The following is a 27,133-nucleotide window of genomic DNA, read 5'->3' as shown; positions in this document are numbered from 1 at the left end:
AATTTATGCAATTTAAATTTTGATTGGATAACTTTGAATTAAAATGAAGGAAAATTGTGTTTGAACCCAAATAATCTTCTAACGCAAACTTCTAAACAAAACTTAAAAGATCAAAAGTTTTCCCTCGCAGAGTCTTAATTTAAATAAGTGAAATGAAAATCGCCACGTAAAAGAGCTTAGTAACTCCTACTTTTGTTTTTAAAATATATTTAGTTATTTATGAACAATCCCTTATCTATTGTAAAAATTTGTTTTGATTTACTTTGCTAGAAAATACTTTGCTAATAAAATTGTTAACTGAATTGAGATACTGATTAAAATGAAAAATATTGCAACAAGAAGTAACTAACTAATAAATTAATAAATTATAAACTAGTAAACAAATAAATCAAAATTAATAAATACTTTTAGAAACCTCCCAATAAATAGACAAATTTTATCATACAAAGTTATTTCTACTTCTGTTTTGTACTTGTCTTTAATAAAGTCAACAATAAGTAATATTTTGGAAATTTTCATTAAATAATATTGACTGCTCAGTAGTCATAGAAGCAGTTTGTATATATGCGTCAAAAAACTTTGATGATTGTATCATTTTGCAAAAAGTTTAGCAAAAATAACTATTTCTTGAACAAAAAATAAGAAAGTATTATAAGTTTGAAAAAAAGATACAATAACTGATATATTATGTTTTTAATCAGGTTTTTGCAATTTATAAAACAATTTCAAATAACATTGAACTTAAGCGTCAGTGTGGCATTGCAATCGGCTTCAGATATACCGTCGATTACAAAAATTTCTTCTGGTAATATACTTATATATCCAAACCATTGTGAAATCAAGATTTAGGTAATTTATAAATATTTCGGGAAATGTGTCTCATTGTTAAAAAATTTATAAATATAAAATACAGTTGGAACCAGTGACAGAAACAACTGAGACAGAGTGGGTTATCAAAAAAAGAACTGTAAACTTTACATTAGGCGTCCAAGAGATTATATATATTCTAGCTTGTTTGAAATTACAAGGCAGCTCATTTACTTGCGAACCAAATGTCAATAAATATATTGAAAAACAGAAAGATATGTTAAATGTCAAAAAACAATTGATGAATGGGATGTTTGTTTTAGTAATAATAAAAAAATAGTAAATCATTGCAGCAAAGATCCACTTTATTTAAAATTATAATTATTGATAGAAAAACAAAAAAACATTGTCTTATTGTCTACAGAAGAATAAGCTAGTAGTTTATAGTTTCTAATTAACTTGGAAAGTCCTCACAACAATCCATACTCACCTATGATGACTTCTTCAGTGTTTTGTGATAAGCGTCTTATCACAAAGCACTGAAAAAGAGCAATTTAACTAGGAAGTTTACACATCTTTCCTTATCAATGTCACTTATCTGGGCAGAGTCAACAATGAACCTCAGACCTCTTGATTCTGAGAAAGAACTCAAATCACTGCACTATGGTTGCAATAAAGTTATTTCGCATTTTCACTAGTAGTTGTTACAAATTGTTTCTTATATGGAGTGATTTCATGTATTATGTCTAATTATTTGTTGCATTTGTAACTACACATTATGATTACTTATTTTATTGATATAACGAAAAAAAAAATATTTACCACCAATTATACTTTGATAATAATATGGATTTCATTTCATTTAACAATTGATCGTTTTGTCAAAATAACTATTTTAATTGAAATTGAAGTAGAAGGCAAAATATTTATAATGAAAAAAAGTATTAAGTAATTCAAAATCAGCATAAAAATTTAATTTTGGACCCCCCATACAAGAAATCATTGAAATTATTTGAATAAAAGAATTTTAGAAGACTAAAATTTTTTTGTTCAAATAGATTTCTTTTTAAATAAAATTCCTAAAAACAACTTGCGTATTTATAAAAAATGATTGATCTTGATATCGCTTTAAATATTTAAAAATGGCGTTTTTTATATTAAAGATTTCTGGTTAAAATAACTTTTACTTAAAAGCTTATATTATGTGTTAACAACATATAAGATATAAATAAAAACATTTATATGGCTAATTTTTGCGAGTCTTTGAGTATATTAGGTAAATTTAATGGTCGAGTAACTGTAAGTTACTTTAGTAACTTAACTAGTTGTTTTGATTTAGTTTAAAGGTAAATTTACTGTGATGTACTTTATTCTTTCAGTAAATCAGACTAAATTTAACCTTAAAAGAATATTGGTTTCCAAGCAGATATTTAAAATAATTTAAATTCAAAAACGCTTGGAATAAAATGTGGAATGTTGGAATAAAATCTCCGTGCTAAAGACCAAAGATTATACTTCTATTCAAGAGATAAATTTAGCGTGGGGTACTTTATGACGCTTAATAAAAAACTTAGACAAAAATATTAATTTTAAGAATGGTCAAAAAAAATGATGAATTTAGAAGAGAAAAAAAAATTTACCAAAAAAAAACAACAAAAAAACTAACAAATTGCAAAAATATTTTTTTTAAGAAAAAACTAATCGCGAAGGTGTGAAGGGCAATTGCGATTCGCAATTTATGTTTATATTATTCATAGTACCAATATTTATATTATTTAAATTACTATATTTTGTTTACATAATATTTATATTAGAAACTGTCAATTTTATTATTTTTAAGTTAATAAACATAAAATTCTGTGTTTGATTGTTGGGAAATGTATTGTAGTGTATGTTTGTGCATGTTTAGTTATTGTTTAACAATATAAATTTAATTAATGTTTTTTATTTTGAATTTTTTTTATAATAACACTGCAGTACTCATTGTTACTTATATTTAGTCTAAACTCAAACAATTCTTCAAGTGTTGACAAACTCTATTTGAAAGATTTTTTAAAGGCAGCTAATATATCATTAGATCGTCTCTCTGATGCTTTAAGTTCACGTAATCGCACATATCGCCAAAATGGTCTTGTGCTACGTGTCACCATTGATTACAGCAATGCTAAAGGATGGTTCGGAAAAGGGTATATATAAAATAATTTGTAATTAAATGTCATAACCAATGTATAATTTTGTCTGCCTAATTATTAGATCTGCAGTATTTTTGTGCTAAACATTTCATTTGAATATAAATGTTTTTTTTATATAATTTTTTTGTTGTTGTTGTTTATTCATAAATTAAGTCATTCTTTGGATTATTTATCACTAAACTTAATTTACCAAACCCTTCAGGTGACAGGAATAATGCAGCAAAATTTAGAATGTCATATGCTGCATACAAATATGGACATATTCAATATAAAGATTGTTAAAGAGAAAGAAAACAGTTGACAGAAGACTTTATAAACTTTAAATTGTATGAGTCGGGAAAACATGAAGATAAAAGGGAGTTCCAAAGTGTTGATGTGCAAAGAAAGAAATTAGACAAATAAAAATTTTATAAGCATGAATAGTTACAGTTAAACAATGCAATTTTGCTGAATGACGAGTCAAGCATGAATCGGTTGAGAGAACTAGAGATATAAACTGTTTAAGCACCAACCATGATAATATTTGTAGAAAAGAGAAAAAGATGTAAATTTACAAAGATGGGATAGTGATTCAAGCTTGGCAGAATAAGCAAGTTCGATGACATTTACCTTTTTGGAATTTGTCAAGAAGAGAATAGACATCTTTAAAAGAATCACCTCAAATATGACAACAGTATTTCATATAGGTACAAATAAGAGATTTGTAGAGGTAGAGAATGGAGTTTAGAGAAAGAAAATGCCTGCCACCAAAAATAGAGGCAACCTTAGCAGATGCTAACAATTGTTTGTGAATTTAGTGTTTTTATAACTTTAGCAATGGAAGCTTGATGTCTAACAATAGATTAACTAGTTTCTCTGCAAATAAAAAACCAAGTTCTTTGCAAATTGTTTTGTCATATCCTTGGGAGAGTTAAGATCAGACCCATGTAGTAGAGATGTAATGCTAGACTTACCTTTGTTAATGACACTGATGAAGATTTTGTAAACGTCTTTCTAACCTAACATCTGTATGATTAAATATGAATTTTAGGTGAGTTTAAGGTGTATAAACATGATAATAAGCTACAATAAGGTGTATAACCATAGGATTTGAAATTGGCGATAAGAAATAAAAAGTTTCCATATATATATATATATATATATATATATATATATATATATATATATATATATATATATATATATATATATATATATATATATATATATATGTATGTATATATATATATATATATATATATATATATATATATATATATATATATATATATATGTATATATATATATATATATATATATATATGTATATATATATGTATATGTATATATAAAATGTACTTTACAGTTGCCTCAGTTGCTCTACTTAACCCAAAGTTGTAACAAAAGGCTCCTTATGTGGCCTTGACAATAGACATTAAAAGCACTAACAAGGTCGGCATTCATGTGCAACATGACACTGTTAATACACAGACATTTTACAGCTGTTGATGAAATCAGCTTCAGAGAGCTACTTACTAATAGTCAGGTTACCAGAACTCTAGTTCGGTTAATCTTACTGCTGGCTGGACTCAGAACAATTAAACTAAGTTTCAGACTCTCATCAGGAGATAACAGGATGCGTTGCATAGCCACTATCATGGAAACAAGAAGATCCAGCCTTTATCATCTTAGATAGAAAACAATACAGGCTTGCTTCCATGCCAACCTAATAGATAAAGAAGAGGGTGCAAGGTCAACATAATTTTTCTTCATACCCCTAAAGTCTTTGCCTAGGAGGTCTTCTAAAAGACAGTAGTTGGATGCAGTTAGCATCTGTTAAAGATGATTATTGTTATCAAGACACCTCTATCCTTTACTCAACTAAAAGAACCAAGGCTGGGGTATTTTAAGTCAGAATTTACTTCTCTTAGTCTTTGTCTAGAAAAGCAAGTCCTATAAAGCAGCAGGACATAGGGTAAATTGTACTGGATTATGTGTTAACAATTCCATGGTGATCAGGATGATCCTGATCACCATGGAATTTTTAAAATGTTACTTTTGTAATTATATTGTAATATATTTTGGTTGTCATTAATGTCACACCACTGGCTTCTTGGGTAGTGATAAAAAGTTTTTCTTTGGTTTTAACATTTAATTGCTTTAAAACTGAATACTCAAAATGTTTTTACAAAGGTTCATTAAAAAATATTAATATTTACAATTAGAAGATATTAATATAGAATAAAAAAATATTTAAGATCTTAAAAAGTTAAAATAAAGTAGCTGCTTTGAAATTAGGAATGTTCTAATCATCAAAATCATCTTAAAAGAAATCATAAAAAAATGTGTAAACAGTAATTTAAAAAAAAAATTTTAATTAAAGTTAAACTGAAACAAACAGTAAAATGTCTAAACAATAAATTTTATTTGATTTAGATTTTGTTTTAATGTGAAACATTTATGTATCTATTACCATTTAGTTTTTATGAGCCCAGTTTGCAACAAATCAAGTTAAATATATTACAAGTAAACATGTAGAGATATATATAACGTAAATTTTTGTTAATCAATAAACATTGTAACTAATCGCAAAAGCTAAATGTCACAGTTTTGATCAATTTTAAAAAATATGACTAATTAAAATCTTTTATTTAAATCACGTGACATTATATGTATTTTCTCACTTAAAAATCTATAAACTTAAATAAATATGCAGATTGACTGTAATAAATATATTAAATATTCTTAATTGAATATAAATGATTACAATTTTTTTAAATAATTTAATAGTATACAGTTTTTAAAGTTTGGTATTTAAATCCACCAATTATGGAAACACTTTTATTTATTTTTTTAGTAAAACTGAATACACATACAGTGTAGAGCATAATCTTTACTCTGACTATCGTATTAAACAAGAGTTGCCTATCGCTTTGCCTAATGGAACTATATGCAAGAGAGTTGTCATAAAACGCTATGCTGTTCGTATAGAATTTGTTCAAGTTGGAAAAATAGGTCATTCGCATTTAGTTATTTACTTGTTTGTATATATATATATAAATATATATATAAATATATATAAATATATATATATATATATATATATATATATATATATATATATATATATATATATATATATATATATATATATATATATATATTATACTTTATTTTCATTATCAGGGAGGTTGCTTTTTTGTGTGTTAGGGGGCTTGAAACGCTAAAATATTATTAGATGAAATTTGAAATCTTTCGATGAGTATAATTTTTTTTGTGTGAATATTAATAGTATAAAGTTCAGTAATTTATTGTCCTCACCTTTGGGGGAAAGGGAAAACAAGTCTTAGGAGTTTTTTTGTTCCCAGACTCCAACTACTGCAATTTTTTCCGAAGCATTTTTATTTTATATAAGCATAAACACACTTAAGTTTAAAATTTGCTCCATCTCTGAGAGTTATTATTTCAAATACCATAAAAAGCTGCCGTCGTCCCCAATCCATGATAAAACTTTACTAACATGTATATTCTGTTTATTATTCAGTTTTTCCTAACAGTTCATTAAATTCAGTTTCAATTTATTCGATATTATTCCTAATATTTTTAGGTGAATATTCAATGTCGAATTTAGTACTGCAAATAGTTTCATTAATGGGACTTCTCACACTAGCAACAACCATCATTGATGTTGCAGCACTTTATGTTGTACCTGATAAAGGTATATACCGCCAATATGTTTTCGACTCCTCTCCTGAATTACAAACTAACGTTCCAGATGAAAAAGAGAATTTATCAGAAAAAAAGGATCAATAATTTGAATTCATTGTTATAAATTAAAAAGTTCAGCAATATTTTATAATAAAAACCCGTGTGTTATATTACGAATATTCGTGTGTTATGTTACGAATATTCGTGTGTTATGTTACGAATATTCGTGTGTTATGTTACGAATATTCGTGTGTTGTTTTACGAATATTCGTGTGTTGTTTTACGAATATTCGTGTGTTGTTTTACGAATATTCGTTTGTTATGTTACAAAGACTCCGCGTAAATTGATTAGTGAAATTAGCGTGTTTAAATCGTAAATTTAAAATGTTTATGTATTTTGTTCGCTAAACATTTAAATTTTAATAAAAACAAATCTAAAAAATTAGGATGGCCAAAATCATTAGCTGGACAAAAGTAATAACTTTTAAAATATCAGATTTTCTCCATAATGACTAAGTTGAGAATATTTCATACTACGAATCTAATTGTATCATTAGATTGTTTTTTTGGTTGTTATGGATACATATATCTCATAACAACAGTGTATTTTGCATATTTACCTAAATTAAGACTTACTTTTATAAATAAACTGATATAGCTACAATGCTATTTTATGTATTTGAATAATAACACAAAAAATTACTAGTTTTTGGTGTTGCGTGCAGTTTTTGGTGTTGCATGCAGTTTGCTGAACTCTTAAGATCCAGTCATAAATTATTTTTTTTAAACTTAATTCAAAATTTCTTTAAAAAATGAAATAAAAACTTTAAAAACAATCTTAGCTCTAAGGGTTTGTAGAACAGTTAATTAAATTTGAATTAATCGTATCTATGTAGTTCAATTGTACTTAGCAACCAAATAAAAATCAACAAGCTTTTACACAATTAGAGCTAAAATGTAAATACAAAAAAATGTGTATATTCATAAGAAACATTTGCATAGCATGCATTATTTTTTATATGAATAATACTAATAAAGTAAACACCACCTTGATTACCAACTAAAAACAAAGCTATACATTTGCAATTAGTCAAAAATTGGAACGTCTTTAAGTGAATCAAGAACAACATTTGAAAGAGCGTTTTTCTTAGGATGATGGGCTTTTCTCAAACTACTTTTATTATCCAATTAACTAATAATATTCATTACTTAAGTAGAAAGGATAGTCCTTCTAATGTAATGACAAATATGTCTTAAACTTGGAAAAACTTAATATTAGGTTATCATTTTTATGTTCAAATTTAAAAGTAATATGCGCCCGAATTCTCTTCCACACCTATTCAAGATGTAATTGAGAACTTGAAAGTTGTAATTAAGAAAAGTAAGATGTAATTGAGAAATACAACATGTAATTTTTGAAGTCGCAATATGTAATTAAGAAACACAACATGTAATTAAGAAATTTTAAAATGTAATCGAGAAACCCAACATGTAAATAAGAAATCGCAAAATGTAATTTGAAAAACAAAAGTTGTAATTAAGAAATCGTAATATGTAAATGAGAATACATTCTTTGTAATTGCGAATTCAATGTAAGCTTAAAGGTCATTATAAAAGTTCTTCTTGAACATGCATTTTAATAAGTTAATAATATCAAATTTAGCATTTGTATGCACCAGTAATACAGTAATGGAAATGAAAGATCATTGTGTTATTTGTCAATACACTATGAATAGAAAGTCTGTTATTAAAATGAATCCGTGAAAGCATTTATTTCACCAAATTTGTTTTCAACCACTTCTGGAACAACCAGAACCACCTTGTCCGATTTGCAGACATGAAATACATACAACTAAACAATTTGAAAGAAAACATTCTGTTTTATCCTCATTGAATGATAGAAGAAGAGTAATTTAATGTGCTAAGCGAAACAACAATTCGGTGCCTCTGGCGCAAACTTTCGGTGTCAAATAAAAGGCAGCATACAATTGGGTCCGCAACGGAAATTTAAATTTTATTGGAAGAGGTGGTTTTAAACCAAAAAAAATTAACCGATGATCAAATCGAAGAAACACTAACATGGATTGAAAGTGACTGCCAGTTGACATTGGTGGCCATTAAAACAAGGATAGTAAGACAGTTTAATATTAGCGTCAGCACAATCACAATTGCCAATTACCTCGAAGGCAGACTATTTACATTTTAAATAGTGCACAAGGAGTCTACTACAATTAATAGTAATGAAAGCAAACAAAAGGAGCTGAATATGTTAGGAACATTAACGAACACATCACAAATGGTCATCAGATAGTTTGGTTGGATGAAACGATTTTTAATCTTTTTTGTAGAAAAACCCAAGGACGTTCCAAACAGGGGAAAAGAGCAATAATGAAAATACCTCTGCGAGTTTCCATTATGACCTGTTGTCTTGATGGAAACTTGCAGAGGATCATTTAAAGCAGATTCTTGTAACAAGTGGATTTTGGCTTTGTTTAACCCGTGGCCTACATCCAGGAATCGTTTAGATGATTTGATTGTCGTAACAGACAATGCTCCATGTCCCGCTCGTTTGGAAAGGGTGTTTTAAAATTCACCGGCTCAGTTGTTACGATTCGGACCTTTCAGCCCAATGTTAAACCCAGTGGAAGCTATGTGGTCCAGAAAAAAAAAAATGGTCAAAATCTCGCATTCCACCTGTATTTGATGCTGGGATTATGGAACAACGAATGCAGTATTTAGAAAGAACTGTTACCTCAGCAAAAAATACAATAATGGGAGGTAATTGTACACGCGCTTTACAACATATGACCACGCATTACGCTACGATTTTGAATATGGAAGACGTCCAAGTTGGTGCTTAACTGTATATTGCAAAGATTTTTGATGACGTTGTTTAAATCTAAATTTTAAAGTTTTATACAAATAAATTATTTGTGTTGTATTTATTATTCATCTGAAATCTCAATCAAATTTTTCACAAAAAAAAAAATAAGAGAAAGTTTTAATTGACTCTCAATAGGATTTTTCCAGTTACCGCCTAAACCTCAAATGACTTTTTCATGACTTTTTATATTTTATTGATATTATATTATTATTTCCAGTCTTAAACTACAAAGTATATTAGGACTACAAAATTCAAAATACAAAGAACTTTGTATTCTTTATACTTTTCTCAATTACAACTTTTATCTTTTCGATTACTTCTTACGATTTCTTATTAACAAGTTTCATGTTCTAAATTACATATTACGGTTCTTAATTACAACTTTCATCTTCTCAATTACATCTTAGGTTTCTTAATTACAACTTTCAAGTTCTCAATTACATCTTGAAAAGGTGTAGATATATTTTCGTCATCATTTTCCTAAAGTTTTAATTTGTAATTAAATAGTTTTCCATAAATATTATATTAAAAAAACTAAAACCCGGTATTCTGAAACTTTAATAGGCCCCAAAACATGAAAAATCAAGGTTTAAAAATCTGGAATGGAGTATCGTTGTTTAAACTGCAAGTAAAATTGCATATTATTGGTTCGTAAAAATTATTAATACCATATTAAAAAAATACATATAAATAAAAGGCATTAATAACAGTAGAAATAGGCAAATATGTCTATATATATATATATGATATAAAAGATATATTACGCTAGATTAGATTAAAATTTATTAGAACAGCGATACGTGTTCTATTGGACACGCAGGTCCTCAAAAACATGTATCATGTATATATATATATATATATATATATATATATATATATATATATATATATATATATATATATATATATATATATATATATATATATATATATATTACAATTTTATAAAAGTAGAGAGTTTTTTAACGATTGTAAATTTTTTTTATTTTAAATGCATTGGATTCCTTACTATATTTTATTTCCAAAATGGTTTCAACCACTTCTGTAGCTTATTTTGTTCTAAAGATATTCGTGTTTTAATATTTTTAATTCATAAATTTTTTATGAAATATTTTCTTTAAGAATATTTTTATATTTTTGGCACCGAAAAAAAACTTTTATTATTTTATTTTTTCTTGCGTAAAAAAGTCGCGTTAACAAATTTTTAATAAAATTTTATTAATTTAAGATTAAATCATAAATCCAAACTATTAACAAATTATAAATATAAACTTTTTTAACAGTAGAATATGTTTTAAACTTTTTTAACATAACTTAAATTTGTAAATGTTTTGATTTTATAATACGTTAAGTGTAACAAAACTTTGAGGAGAAATATTAATTTAAATTAACTTTTATTTGAACTTTTTTTAATAACATATCAAGTGAAAAACGTGGACCCAAATAAAACAGGCCGAAAATGTCAAAATACGTGCAATCTAGAATTTATCTTTATGCAAATAAGAAAAATGTTAGTCAACGATTTGTTTTAAAATTTTAGTATAATCAGACTTAGAGTCTGTTGTTTAGATTCTAAGCGGTTAAACTACCCTAAAATAAGAGTAACCTACTGTTAGAAAATCAGAGGATAGCGGGCTGCTATCTTTTAATGACCGCCCTTTTCTAACAGTACACACGCAGATCTTTACATCTATATATATATATATATATATATATATATATATATATATATATATATATATATATATATATATATATATATATATATATATATATATATATATATATATATATATATATATATAAACAATTTTAAATGTATTCTACAAATCATTTAACACTGTATTTCATCAATAAAGACTCATCAGAAATGTATGCATGAAAAAATATATATGTATTATATATATATATATATATATATATATATATATATATATATATATATATATATATATATATATATATATATCAAAAAAAGGTCTGGTAATTACGTTGCTGCTAGACTCTAAGCGTCTAAAATTTAAGGGTTGAACAGCTTCTACGGTGTATAAATATGTCTACACTTTTGCACACATAAATTTTTCATTTACTTTCAATGATTCAAATAAAATAATTAACGGTAAAATAAAAAAATTTGCCTTGGCTATTCTGTTCGCAAGTTAGACATACAATGCCTAACTTACTTAACGAAGTGCACCAACTAGAAGGTAAGCCATAGGACTTTGCACCCCATATGTAAGTTGTAGTGTTGCCTAAGGTTAGCTCTCCATTTCTAAATTCTTTTCTATTCTTAATAGATGTCTATCTAAAAGTATTGTTGTTGTTGACAAAAAAAACCCTCCATTTCTGCATTCTTTCCTTTACATTTTTGTTACTATTATTATTGTAATAACATTATAATAATATCGCGATATATTCAAAAATATCATGATATTGTTTATATATATTGTTTTTTTGTTTTTTAATAGCTACTTGTTTTATACTACTATATATAAATATATATTAAAAAAAGGATTTGAACAGTCTCACCATCTATAGGATCCTCAGGAAGCTAATTTATTACATCTTTATTTTTTATGAATATCCAGCACTCTTTTTGTAGCATACACTAAAATATTTTACACACTCATTTAAATTTTTTATCTAGTGGTATACATTGTATTCAGTTTAGAGCACTTTAAAACATTTAACATTTTAGAAGTCGAAAATCATGAAATGTACACAAATAAGAAAATAAATTTATAAATTATACATTTAAAACAAATAAACAACAAGATGCTCTAAGAGAAAATTTTTAAAATGTTTTAAATGTCTCTCTCCAGAAGAGAGACATTTAAAACATTTTAAAATGTTTTAAATGTCTCTCTTCTGAAAATAAGCTGACAACCCTGCCTACATTTGAAACTATTTCTGTATAAATTGACATTTAGCCAAGGTCATTCAATCACTTTTCTAACATTCTACTTTTTGAATAAGTTTTAATGTTTAGGTATTGTACCTAGAATTGAACCATTTAAAAAAGTTCAAGAATGTTGGGGAAACCAGTCATTGTCATAATTTTTATTTAAGAAATACAAGATGGGGGTTTTGATTGTTTTTTTCAAAGAGCCTCCCATAAATTCAGCTCTGCATGAATAGAGGTTTGATGTGGCGATAAAAATGATAGACATCCAGATATTCCTGAAAGTAGATTTGCCTATCTTAGTTAGCTTAGTTAGGTTGGGACTGCAAACGCCCCACACAAATCAGCATTTTTCAAATCAACAGCTTTTTTAATCTTATATAATTAATAAAATCATTAACAAGATGGTTCAGTAGAGTTAAAGCGATAGAAAGCATAAAATAATCAGATATTAAAGATGACGAGTGATTATCATGATTGATTTGCTTTCCACATTTTCAAAGCTTTAGTTCTTTTATATTTAAACCCATAGCTAATTTAAAAGCAATATTAAACCAGTTATAGTGATATAAATCAATACCAAATTTAGTTTCTTGAAGCTTGTTTTTTCAATTGTCAATTTCAAGACTCTGAAATTTGAGATATACTATATTGCTTATCTTGGAGTCTAATTGTAATCTAAAAAATTTTAACCACCAAATTTTTGTTAAAACTAATGTTAAATTGAAAAAAAATTCAATCATCAACTATAAAGAGTCTTTTGCTTAAAAAAATGTCCATATTTTTTTGTTTTTGAACCCAACTAGTACAACAGACATTGATTAGTTTTGCTTGATCAACAGAAAAATAGTTATTTAAACATTTCCGTTATTTTGGACAAAGGGCACATTTAAATAAATAAAGACAGTCAACAAAACTTAAAAAATCTTCACAAGTGTTATAGTTACTGTCTATATACTTAATAACAATAGACATCTGTTTAAGATGTCTATAGTTATAAAGTTTTTATTAGTTTCAGAAATAAGAATCTCCTCAAAAGCCTTACCACAACACTCTATAAGTTGATTTTGTATGTTTTCGGAAATCTATGTGGCATTTTTAGGGGCTGATATTAAATGATATTATAAGATAGTGCAACGTGCATAATTTCCAAAATTAGGTAGTTCAACAATGTTTCCTACAACTTTACTTTTTGAGGGTTTTCAAATATTATAGGAGATTCTCCGGGGCGCGACAAATTGTTTTTTTTTAATAAACGTTGACGTTCATTTCTTTATTTATTGACGAACGTCTAATTTAAGAGGTATGTCAAATAACAGGACAGACAACGTGGGGAAGAAGGGCATCCCTTCCCCCACCTTCCCACTTTTTCTAAAGGCCCTTTTTTTTTTTTTTAAAGAGAATTTCTAGATATAGAGGGCTTGTTTCTAGAAATTGATAGTTGCGCGCCTCCACCTCAAAACCGATGTCGTCGGCCATGAATACGCCAGTTTTTTTTTTTTTTTAATTCAAATAATTTTATTAAATTATGAGGGAGTTTTATTTTCAAATAACTTTTGTTCTAGTTAATAAGTTATATAATAATTAGATATATCAAAGACGCTTATTGAATTTTATCAATTTTTAATTAATTCAAAACAATTTTTCACGCATTTGCAAAGCGCGCTCAAATTAATGATAACTAATATGCAATAATATTATGACTGTAAAAAATTACTTAAAAAAAAATGTATAAACTTGAAGAAATTTAAATAAAAGGAAACTAAAAATAAAATAAAAGTTGTTTTGACGTTCCTCTTATAAGACATTTAAAAATAATAATATGATATTAAGTATTTATTAAGTTATTATATCAAGTTATTATTAAATACGATATTATATTTATAATAATATTAAGTATTTGATAATAAAATATCATATTATTGGTGTTGTTAAACGCACAGTAAAAAATGAAAACTATAACAAACATAATAGTTTTATATATTCTATTAAATTATATATATTTCTGCAAATCTTAAACAATTTTTTTCAAAACTTTAAAAAAGACAAGCAAACATAACTTTAATTTAACGATAAGAAAATTAAAAAAAGCACGCTTTTAAAGAAAGCAATGTTTTACCACGGTTTCTTTTAAGGTAATTGCTAATGCATTCATTTTAACTGAAATTTCCCATGCTTTTATTAACGCATGTCATTTTTAAAAGTTAACATCTTAGATAAGTTTTTATAAAATTTAATTAAGTTGAAACATCTGTTATAGTATGTAAACTTATCCTTATAAATTTCTTTATATTAAAATATAATATTTCTTGGGATTATATATACCCTCATTATTCAAGTAATATAAAAAACCGTTAAATAACAAACAAATAATAAAACTTCAATGTAATGTGTTCTTTCGTCTTAAATGAAAAAAATAAGGTTTCCAAAACAATGATATGACATAATCACCGTCGTCTTCATTCAAACCACCTTCATTTGGAGAACACTGGTGATACTGTATTTCCAAGGACTCTCTCTTTTGTCTCTTAAAATAGTCTACCTCTACTTTAATCGTGTTGTTTTTATTCCAAAGGCAATTTCTGGAATGCCAAGCCACGGCCGAATTTTTCCATTTTCCCTCAAAAGTATGTTTTTGATGTTGGCAAATGCGAGTTGAAACCTTGAGTTTTGTTTCACCTAAATAGAATTTTCCACACAAACACTACAGTTTGTAGACTCCTGGATAAGAGTTGCTGGGAAGTTGAGGCTTGTTTTTTTGAGTTATTAATTGTTGAAGGTTTTTTTGTGATTTAAAAACTGGAGTATAGCCTGCACTTTTAAATATCTTTTTTAATTGATTACTTAATTTTGGTAGCTATGGTAAAGAAATATAAGTTCTAGTTTTTTGATGTTGTTGTTGTTGTTTTGTCGATTCTTTTGTTTATTGTTTTTTATTTTTTTTGACAATGTTTTGAAGTATTTTTTTGTTATAACCATTTTCTATAAACATTTCTGTAAGAAACTTTAATTCATGATTTGTGTTTTTTACTGCATAATGCAAAAGCTCTTTGGATAAAACCTTTAAATACACCATAAATATTTAAAAAAAAATTATTTTAAAACAAGCATAACTTGAAGAATGAGGGTATATATAATCCCAAGAAAAATTGTGTTTTAATATAAAGAAATTTATAAGGATAAGTTTACATACTATAACAAATGTTTCAAATTAAATAAACGTATGTTAAAAAAATGCTAAAACATTATTATTTTCTTCAGTTACTTACGTAATTATTAAGACTTCAGTTACGTACTTAATTATTAAATGTAACGCTATTGAAGAAAGTATTAGCTGGGCCGTACCAATGGCGGGACCGGCCGGGCCGCGGCCTGAGGCGCTAAAATTGGGAGGGCGCAAATTTTAATAAATTAAAAAAATAATAATCAGTTTACGAAACAAATTTTCACGGCGTCGCTGCTGTTAATAAAAAAATTAATTAAAATTCCGCCTCTTGACACAAACTCTTAAATATTAAAGCTCATTTACTGAACAAAAGAGCGCCCTTTAACACTAACATACCTTTGATAACTTTTGAACATTATGATTCTATTATGAATCGAACCAAAAAATTATCTGGTGCTGAATTTAAAAAGAAAAGAAAATAGCGCCACGAAAGTGACGAGAAACTACAAAACTGTTTCAAAAAGTGGTTGGTAATAAACTCAGTGGAAAAACAAATTATTTCAGAAGATATTTGTATTGAAGTTAATGACAGTTCAACAGATCCTATAATTGACTTAGGTTCAGATAATCATTTGGAATTAATTGAAGAGGAGATTTTCATCATCCAAAGTCAAGAAGAATTTGCAAAACTGATTCAGAACCAACAAGGGAAGATGGAAATGCCCAGCTGAAATGGACGAGGATAAACTTCATTCAGAAATCTCAGAAATTCCAGTGGCCTCGGAAGAAAATTTTCAACACAGGGATTCAGCAACATGGCCTGAAATAACGGAAAAAACAAGATGCTTTTTGATTGAGCATGGGCCAGAGCAAGACAGAAGAGAATTTTTCCCAAACACGCAGTGTGATTTTGACAACAGAATTCGACACTACAGCTCAAAATGGTACGAAAAAATTCATCCCAATGGTGAAAAATTTATTAGCACTTGGCTGCAGTACACAACAAAAAAAATTCTTTATTTTGTTTTTGCTGTTTGTTATTTTCAACAACAAAAACAAACAATTTCTCAGAAATTTCCAAAGGGTTTTATGACTGGAAAAAACTAAACCCAAGAATTCCTGAGCATGAAAACAGCAATGAACACCAAAGATGCTATTCTGATTGGAAAACTCTTGAAAAACCTCAAGGAAGTAAAGGGATTCTGATCTGCAGAGAGTTATCAGTGGAGAGATGAAAAAGTGGAGAGACATCTTGAAAGTGATTGTTGATGCAACTTTATTCTGTGCCAAGAATAATCTTGCTCTTCGGGGAACTGCAGAAAACATCGGTCAACAAAACAGTGGCATTTTTCTGAGCTTAATTGATTTGATTAGCCATTATTATTCTTTAGTGGCTGAACACATTGTGCCCGTTAAAGAAAAAAAAACCACAACATCCTACTTTTCTCCTCGAATTCAAAATGAGCTGAATGAGTTACTTGGGCAGAAAGTCAGGAACGAAATTTTGTAAAACATCAAAGAAGCTAAATACTACTCTGTTCTGTTTGACTGCACTCCAGATGCCTCCCACAAAGAGAAGATGACTCAGATCATCAGGTATGTCCACATCAGTGATGAAACCTTTAGGCACAATTAAGGAAAGCTTTGTGGACTTCATTAAATCTTACCAAAAAACTGGAAAAGGTCTTGCAGTAGAAATAACTGAAAAATTGGAGAATAATGGTCTAAACATTTCCGATTGCCGGGGCCAAGGCTATGATAATGGAGCCAATATGTCTGGAAAATACAATGGTGTCAAAACTTACATCCATTCTCTTAATAAGTCAGCAAGATTTGTTCCATGCGTAGCTCACACTTTAAATCTTGTTGGTGTTCATGCTGCTGAGGTTTCCCCACTCATGATTGTGTTTTTTGGAAAGGTTCAAGCCATTTTTAACTTTTTTTCAAGCTCCACGTCAAGATCGGAAAAACTGATGAAAGCGTTGACCATCTCATTAAAGGGAAACAGTGACACAAGATGGTCTGCCAAAAAAGAAGCAATCACACCACAGACAAATCAAAGACATTCTTCAAGTTTTGGAATCCATTATCCACAACCCCATAACAAATGCTGTCACAGTTTGTGTTTGTTGGATTTCTGGTGTCAAATTCTTTCTCTAATTGACTGGGATAATAAACTGTTTCAGTCAAAAACCATTTCAATTGACATTGCCGCAAAAAAAAAAGAAAGGATTGAAGGCTTCCATTCAGAGTCTTTAAGATGTTGGGGTGGAAAACATTATCAAAGATGCCACAGAAAAAGCTAACCAGAGCGGAATTGATGGTGGCTTTCCAATCAAGAGGAAGCACAAAGTGAAGCGGATGGCACTTTACGAAGCTGAAGATGACTCTCACCTTCTCACAGCAGAAACAGAATTCAGATCTCAGTGCAACCTTGTGTTTGACAGCATTATTACACAAATTAAGTGGTGGTTTGAGGCTATGTCGGCTGTATCCTCTGATTTTGACTTCCTCAGTGGGCAGACAACATTGATTTTGATGACGTCATTAGTGAATTTGCATCATAAAAAGCCAGAAAAGTGACATTGAACTAAAGTTTGTGCAACCTTAATGACAAATTTTACTTATAACTTGATGTGATAAATTTTGTGATCAATAAAACATTTTTTTGTTTAATTTTCTTCTTTTTTTTTTTTTTGAGGGGGGGGGGGGGGATTTTGTTTTCTTGCCCGAAGCGCAAAATTGGCTCGGTAAGCCCTGAGTATTAGCATGGTTTCTTTTAAAGTCGTTGAAAACGCGTTTTAAATTTTAGTAACTTATTGTTTTTTTATAATAGTTATGTTTTTTTTATAATAAATGTTTTTATAATAAAATTTTATAATAAAAATTTTTATAATAAATAAAAAACTATCAATCGCTTAATTATTTGGAAAAAAAAATTGCTGAAGTTATGCGTTCGTTTTTAAAAGTTTTAAGCGAACGCCAACGTTTGCTTAAGTAAAAGTAAGTAAACTTGACATTCGTTTTTCTGTCTTTTTTTTAACAAACATTTTCACGTTCATCAATATTTGATGCGCCCTGAATTTATTTTGTTTATGCTCAAGTTAAAAATTGTTAAAAAACCAAAGTACAATACCTATCTTGAATCCCTCTTTTTTTTTTTTTTCTTTTTGCAGAATATCTACTTCGATAGACTATAATAAAATATATTTAAAAAGTGTAAAACAGTTTTATAATTTCGAAGGAAAATATTTTTATTTTCTTCATGTTCTAAATATAAATAATGAACTTAATGATGAATTATAATACTTATAACTTTTTAACTCTTACACTTTTGAGTGCTCTCTTATCTAAATATAAATAAATGTGAACACAAAAATGATACATTTTATAATAGGCATTTACATTAAGAATACAATAATTTATATATATATATATATATATATATATATATATATATATATATATATATATATATATATATATAAATATATATATATATATTAGGGGTAGTCAATTTGAGGAAATTTTCAAATCTAAAATACCATACCCTCTAGATTTGGGGCAAATGTTAAAAAAACAACTCCAAAAAAATTGAGCTTAACAGGTCCACTCTATTCTTACCCCCTTTGCACTTTTTTAGAAAAAAATTCTCAAAAACCATCAAAAACAGCCGATTTTGCAGGTCCAGGGGGAAAGTTAAATGAAAAAAATTTGAAATTCTTTTTTTCTAGGATTTTTATTTTAAACTCTTTTTACAAACATAGTTGGTATTTAGATTCAACAATGATTCCTCTTGCTCTGTTTATTGATAATATGTCATTTGAGGAGAAAGCAAATCTTGCAAAAGCAATTCTAACTTTTAAACTGCCGATTTCAGCATGGTACAATACTAAAAATAATCAAAATAAGATATAAAAAATAAAATAATAAATAAATGGGAAACGAAATTAGTGAACTTCCTTCTTCACTTGCTCTGTTGGTTGATAAATTTTCATATTTTATGTTTGATAGTATTGGATTAGAGGAACAAAGGATAAAAGATTGGCTTTCACTTCCCCCTTAGTTTTGGTTTACACGATCTGTTTTTAAAAGCTTTTAGAATTATGTCAAATCTTTAATTGTAGTAAATGATCATTCAGAAAGATCTGTTGGAATGATGCAACAATTTATTCATCAATATAATAATGAAGAAGATAAACAGAACACATTGCTAACTGTTAAAAAAGTTCCTTGTGCTTTCAGAAAACATGGAAGACGTTCAAACAAACTTTCTAAAAGTAAATTTGCAGAAAACTTATCTTCATTGAGAAAAGGAAGAAAAGTGGTGAAAATGAACATAAACACAACTGAGTTTCTTTGCTTTTGAAACTTAATCCAACAGCAAAAAATTAAAAAAAACACTTATTTTCTTCAACAGCATGTTTCTCCATCAGTGGGTTCATCAGGAAGAATGTCTAAACATCAAAAAGTTCAAATTATAGAAAAATTATTTCACAGGAAGTTGGGAATTGTTATAATTAACTATGTAATAACTGTAGTGTTTTGCAACCAGGAAGTTGCATCAACTACATTAGAACTTTTTGATGTTTAGACATTCTTTCATGAACCTACTTATGGAGAAACAAGCTGTTGAAGAAAAAAATAAGATAAGTGTTTTTGCTAATTTATTATTGCTCTGTTCTTTAAGAACATTGAGCACTCTATATGTAGAATACACTGACATAATTTATATATATATATATATATACATGTACATACACATACACTTGAACTATATATATTTAAAAAACACGTTAGCTAAAAAATCTAAAGTTGCTTTTTAATGTGACAAGTTTGGCGGAGGTTTACTTGATTCAGGGGGTTAGGGGAGGGTGGTCTATCTTAGTTGATTTCAATTAAAAAACGGCTAAAATAAATCATCGTTTCTTCACACGTGAATCAACTACATATCCGCCACAAGTTTGTATGCTAAAATTTTACTTTGGCTTCTATAGTAAAACCTTTTTCCAACGGAAATTTCCGTGTTTCAAAATTTATTTTAAAAGAAGGAAAATTTCCGTTCAACTTTGTTAAATGGGTACTTTCCGTACAGCGATCCTCGTGGTCAAATTGCCGTCTTTTTGTTACGATTATAGCTAGCTATTCGCAAGCCAATTTCCTACCAGGACGGCAAATAAAATTAGTGAATTAAAAACAAAATAATAATCAAAAAAAAAGTTTAACAAATGCACTTTAACTTGATATTGAATTTTAAAAAGTCATTCTAAAAACATTGATATTCTCCATCTTTTTAACTCTCAGTTACGATTGAATTTTTTTTTCAAAGTAAACATGTTTTTATTGGCAATAAAAATTATTTAAAACCTCGGCTATATCAAATCCATTAGTTTTTGATTGATCCCTAATGACCCTAACCATGTACTTTTGTTTACGTCAAACGAAATTTTAAAACCAAAACTATTGTAGAAAACGAGTTCTTTCCCAACAGCGCTTGAGTAGTAGAAATGTTTGTCAATAACACACGCTTCTTTGGATTAATCTTTATGACTATTTTTAATATTATTTTTAGATTTAATTATGTTTTTATTTAACATTCTTTGAAGTTGTTTCAAAAAGAGCACTTAACAAGTGTTAAATAACATTTTTTTTTTTTTTTGCCAAATTTCTTTTCTATTGAACTTAAACCTGCCGTATATTATTCAATTATTGTTGATTCAACCGCAGACGTCTTGCACCTAGATCAACATACTTTTGTTGTTTGGTATGTAATACCTGATGGAAAACCAGTGTAATTTTTTTTGTCATTTAAAAAAAGGTCATTTGACAACTGATGTGCTCAATCTCGTCAAAATGAAATTAAAGATGCGTGAGGACATAAAAGACATCTTTTATGTCCTCCGTCGTTATCACCTTCAGTTTCTTGTGAGTTAGTTGAAACATGAATAAATATAACCCATTTGTCGTAAATTTAGCTTCATGAGCAGCAGGAGGTTGATCAATAAAGAAGTTTGGTACTTCATTACTCAGATAGAAAAAACCTAGTTCAAAAATTCTTACGTAGTCTGTTTTGACCTAGCTAAAAGTATTACGGGTAATGACATAGTCAAGATATATATTAACTCCCCGTTCAATCTAATGCATATTAGAATTTTTAAGAATGTTGTAATTAAATCTGTCTAATGACCTGATTTTTTTTTTGTTTACTTTAAAATTTTTTGACCAATGTTTTTTAAAATTTGTAAACAGTTGTTTTTCTGGTGACCTAGTCTTCCCTGTTAGTGCTGGTACAAAGTGATGAAGTACCTCTCATATATGTGTTAACGACATAAAAGCCACATACGCTCTCCGAAAACGTATCTACTAATAAGTTAAATTTATCTATTATGTGCACCACTGTTGGATGCAGTTGCGTCTGTATAAACAGCTAAAATATTATTTTCAAAATCAAAATTTTCCAAAATTTGTTTTGTCTATTCTTTGCCTTTGGATGAATTTGCCTGAAAGAAGTTCTTAACAAAATATCACTACTAATCTCATCCTCAGAAACTGTTAAAACTGTTAAACTGCTTATTGAAATCCTTTTCATTTTAGTTGTAATATTGTTTTAAGATTCCATTTATTACACAAATTGCTATCAAAGTGGAGAACAAGTTTTTTACCTATTAAAACATTTTTGTAACTATTTGTAATTTCTTCCCTTTGTTTGGGATCCTCTGAAATCTTTTTCTATGGGTTCTTGATTTTGACAAAACAATACTTTCTAAATTATGATTTGTATGCGTCACTATTGAAGAAACAAATACTGAATAACCCCTCACATCGAGATAAAGTTGAGCTATTTCACTTGGAAGCTACTTGATAGTTTCATCCAACAAATTGTAGTTTTTATTAAACTCCTGGTATTGACAGTTGTAGCTCATCGGATCCTTTTTTTTTCCAGTTGATTTTATATGCATTTTTTATTCCCCTTCACTGTATATATTGAAAAATAAGGCATCAAATGAAATTAACTGAAAGATACAGATTCCGTTTCAGAATCAAAGAATATCGTTTTCAAACAAATTTTCAACTTCTGTGAATATTTTAATTTTTTTATTCAACTTTTTTTGACGTTTAATTCTCTTTTGGTAAGTCATGTCAACATTGTCAAATATATACATTTTTCTATCGACAAGAAATCTATAAGAATATATAAGAATATATATCTATAAGAATATAATAATCTATCTATAAGAATATATAAGAATCTATCTATAAGAAATTGAATGAAAATCAACCTAAAATGAATAAAAAAAACATAATTTAAACATTTTTTAGTTTTTTATTTAGTGAAGTTAATAAAGTTAATAAATTAAAAAATAAACTTATAAACTTATAAAAGTGAATTGTTTTCCTGCCATGTTGCAGTTAAACACCAAAGCAACTAATATATACTATTTTATTATTATTATAATCATTGTTTTATCTCAATATTCATATACTATTTTAATTTAACTCGAATACTATTGAGTTATAATAAAATATATTTAAAACATTTTACAAAAAAAAATTCTTTTATGGCAATCAAATATGAAGATATATTAAAGTAGCGCAGAGAAACGAAAGAAAATTGAAAAGCATTGTGAAATTGATAAAAGCCAAAAATAGAGAAGCGAAAACAATCTATATTTAAGCGGTTGAGAATAAAATAGAAGAAGATTTTATAAATGTATATTTTGTATATGTTCTCACAAGTCAAAAAGCCGTTTTGACTTCGACGCTGACCTAATAAAAAACATAGCCTTAAAGCCAATGATGTTAACATGATCGATTATGTTATGATTTTTCTTTTTTTTTTTCTTTTTTTTTTTTTTTAATTTATTCTCCAGAATAATATAAGGTAAATTTACAATGAATATATTACTGGTAGGACTTCCAGAAGATCACATGTTCTTATCATGAAGTCCTTTACAATCTATATAAAAAAAAAAAATTCGTACATTAAAAAATTACATATGCGTTATAATACTCTTCAGATGTTAAGCAAGTTTTTAGATAATATTTTGTAATATAGGTATATAACATTCTTAATATTAAATAATATCATAATATAAAGTATTCAATATATGTTGTATAAATTATATTCTTTATACAGTAAACAAAAATAATGTATTAAATCATATTAACTTGAAATACTAAAAATAGATGAATATATTTTGTGTTGAAAATATTATTTCTTTTAATTTCTTTTTAAAGGAAAAAAAGACCACTTGAAAGAAAAATCAAAGTTAGGTAATACTATTTTATTCCATAGAAATGGACCACGATAAGAAATACAAAAATGGTCAATTTTTGTTTTGCAAATGGCTCTTGAATATTTTTACTACAACGAAGTTCATATTTATTTTTGGGTTTCAAATTATAGAGATTTATAATTACACTAGGAGATACATTTTCTTTACATTTAAACATAAAACATAAAATATTAAAAATATTTAGTTCGTATATATTTAAAACTTTCATTTTTATAAGAAGTGGTGTTGAGCTTGAAAAACGATCTGCAAAATTAGTTATGCGAGCTGCGAGTTTCTGATGCCGATAGAGAGGTTTAAGTTTGGTTTTGTGAGCGCTTCCCATATAATATTAGCATAGTTTATATGGCAATGAATAAATTAATAATATAGTTGAGTTAGTTGGTGTTTATTTAGTATATATCTAGCTTTATATAGAATTCCAATGCTTTCAGCAACTTTCATGGAAAAATTATCAATTTGTTGATTCCAAGATAAGTTTTTGTCTATCATGACTCCTAAAAATTTTGTAACTTTTTCTCTTTTATGATTGTATTGTCAATTAATAAGTCAGGCAAGATGTTTTGGATTCTCTTTTTTTTAGAGGTTGGGTAAAAAAGTAAAAAATTTGTTTTATCCGTATTCAAAGACAAATTATTTTTTCTAAACCAATATGATATTCTTTTTAGTTCATTATTCATTTTATTAAAAAGTATATCTATGTCTTCGTGCGACTGAAATAAATTTGTATCATCCGCAAAATTTACGGTCGTTAAGTTAGAAGCTTTGTAAAGATCATTTATGTATAATAAAAATAACAGTGGCCCAAGTATGGACCCTTGGGGGACATGTTATAGTCGTTATTATTTGCGATGAGGATTCTTTATTATAAACAAATTGTTTGCGATTACTTAGGTAGCTTTTGAACCAATTTAGGGTTTTATCTTTTACATCATAGCTCTCCAGCTTTTTAATTAAAATATGATGCTTAACCGTATCAAAAGCCTTTGACAAGTCAATGAATATGCCTAGTGTGAATTGAGAATTTTTAAATGAGTCGGCAATACTGCGCGTTACTTGGAGAATAACGTGTTCATTAGAATTGTTTTTTGAAAACTAAATTGATTTTTATTGAGGAGTTTATTATCAATAAGATAAGTGTTCTGTTATACATTATTCTTTCTAATATTTTTGAAAAGACTGGTAGAACTGAGATAGGACGATAGTTTGTTATATTGGTATGATCACCTGTTTTAAAGGTTGGATTTATTTTTGCTATTTTCAAACTATCTGGAAAAGATCCTTGAGTAATAGATGCTTCAAAGACTTTGTAGACGATATCTTCGATCACATTAAAAGAGTAAATTATAATATTTCCATTTATATCATTAGGCCCAATTGCTTTATTACTTTTTAATGATTTAAATGCTATTTCAAATTCATAATAACTTAGATTTGAAAAATAGCTGAATTTGGTGACGATATAAATTCGTCAACAGAGTTGTTGTCTACATAAGGAATCTTATTTGATAGGTTATGTCCTATTTTTGAAAAAAACTTATTGGATTCGGGAGCGATTTCATTTGAATTGGTAACTAATTTATTTTCTACTTTTATTGCATTCGGCATCGAATTTGTGCTTGTTTTATGTTTTAAAAACTATTTTTATATTTTATGTTTTACGCCATAAAATATTAAAGTAGTTGATTTACTAAATAATGTAATAACGTAACTTGAGAACTATGTAATTTTTAAAAATGTATGTTTTGTTTAACCCTACACAACTTTTTTAAATATATGTACAAAGAGCTGATTGTTCCTTGTTTATTCATTGGGTTAACTTATTGTAATTATTTATCTCATTTTTATGTTCGTAAACAGAAACGTAAGATCCGTAGTTCAAACCCCACCTCTGGGCAAGTTTTGCAACATTTTTTTGTTTTTTTAACGGACAATGGGGAAGATGGGACGGGGTAGAAGAGAGAAATGGGTGGCTACGGTCGTTATTCCGCTGGGAGCCAGGAAGACCAAAAGGCCTGCTCTATATCAAACCACTGATTTCTATAATTGCGTTATCATAATAATTACAATAGTAACGTTATAATAACATAATAGTAAGATTATAATAATTTAATTATAGATATACCAGTTAAGTACATCAGATCATTAAAATCGGTTGTGTCCCTCACGTCCGTAAGTAATAAATAACACCTTTTCATTGCAAGACAACCTGTCCTAATCCTTACGCACCATTCAATGAATATAGACTCCGCTGCATAATCATCAGAAAATCAAACAATTTTTGAAGATATTTTTTGATATTTTGGGACAAGGATATGTTCAATTTTTTAATTTTTTATTTTTAATCTTTTTTTTTTAATTTTTTATTTCATTTGTTTGTTTGTTTTTACAAATTGTTTTATAAACTTTTTTTTACATTTGTTTTTTTTACATTTATGTGTATTGCAATTATATATTGCAAAGAATAAAAGTAATAAGCTTTCACAAATTTTTGATAAACGCTATAACAAATATAAAACAAGGTATCTGAAAGAAGAACCAAACTTAAACCTCTCTATCGGCATCAGAAACACGCAGCTCGCATAACTAATTTTGCAGATCGTTTTTCAAGCTCAACACCACTTCTTATAAAAATGAAAGTTTTAAATATATACGAACTAAATATTTTTAATATTTTATGTTTTATGTTTAAATGTAAAGAAAATGTACCTCCTAGTGTAATTATAAAGGTATCAGAACTTTAAATAAGTTCAAACAAGCATTTAACAAAGGTAAAAACAATAATATTAAACTTCTACAAATTTCCAAAGTTTTATATAATCAGAAGAGAGATCACGCGGATCTAAACACTTATATTTTATATAAATGTAAACGTACCAAAATATAACAAACATTTTATTTATATAAGTAAAAAGTATTTAAATCAACAAAATAAGTAAAAATAAACTTTTTATAAATGTAAATAAGTAAAGCAAAGTTAATAATTTATATAATCAAAAATAACATAATATGTCATCTAATGAAAAAATTAGGGTTTTTAATTTACTTTTAAAAAGGCAAAAAGTAATGGGTAGTTATTCTAAATTTGGCAAAACAATTTTATTCCAAAGGTGTAGTGCCCGTTAGGCAATACAAAATTGATTAAATTTCGTTTAAAAAAGAGGTTCATTTAAAAAAGAAGATCAAAGGATCTTGTCATCA

At 27.4% G+C, this 27,133-nt stretch overlaps 1 protein-coding gene across 1 annotated transcript in view; it reads left to right on the top strand.

Moving 5' to 3' along the window:
- The window catches only part of LOC100214419 (P2X receptor E), a 28,101-nt gene extending 21,258 nt beyond the window's left edge, over positions 1-6,843 (top strand). The window contains exons 4-6 of the mRNA XM_065791305.1: positions 2,808-2,993; positions 5,836-5,993; positions 6,586-6,843. Coding sequence (XP_065647377.1) covers positions 2,808-2,993; positions 5,836-5,993; positions 6,586-6,791 — 550 coding nt within the window. The 3' untranslated portion in view covers positions 6,792-6,843. The remainder of the gene's footprint in view (positions 1-2,807; positions 2,994-5,835; positions 5,994-6,585) is intronic.
- Positions 6,844-27,133: the final 20,290 nt, after the last annotated feature.

Source organism: Hydra vulgaris, chromosome 02 (genome assembly GCF_038396675.1).
Source record: "Hydra vulgaris chromosome 02, alternate assembly HydraT2T_AEP".
Classification (NCBI taxonomy): Eukaryota; Metazoa; Cnidaria; class Hydrozoa; order Anthoathecata; family Hydridae; genus Hydra; species Hydra vulgaris.
The sequence above is the reverse complement of the archived record's forward strand: the minus strand, read 5'-3'. Positions and strand labels throughout refer to the sequence as shown.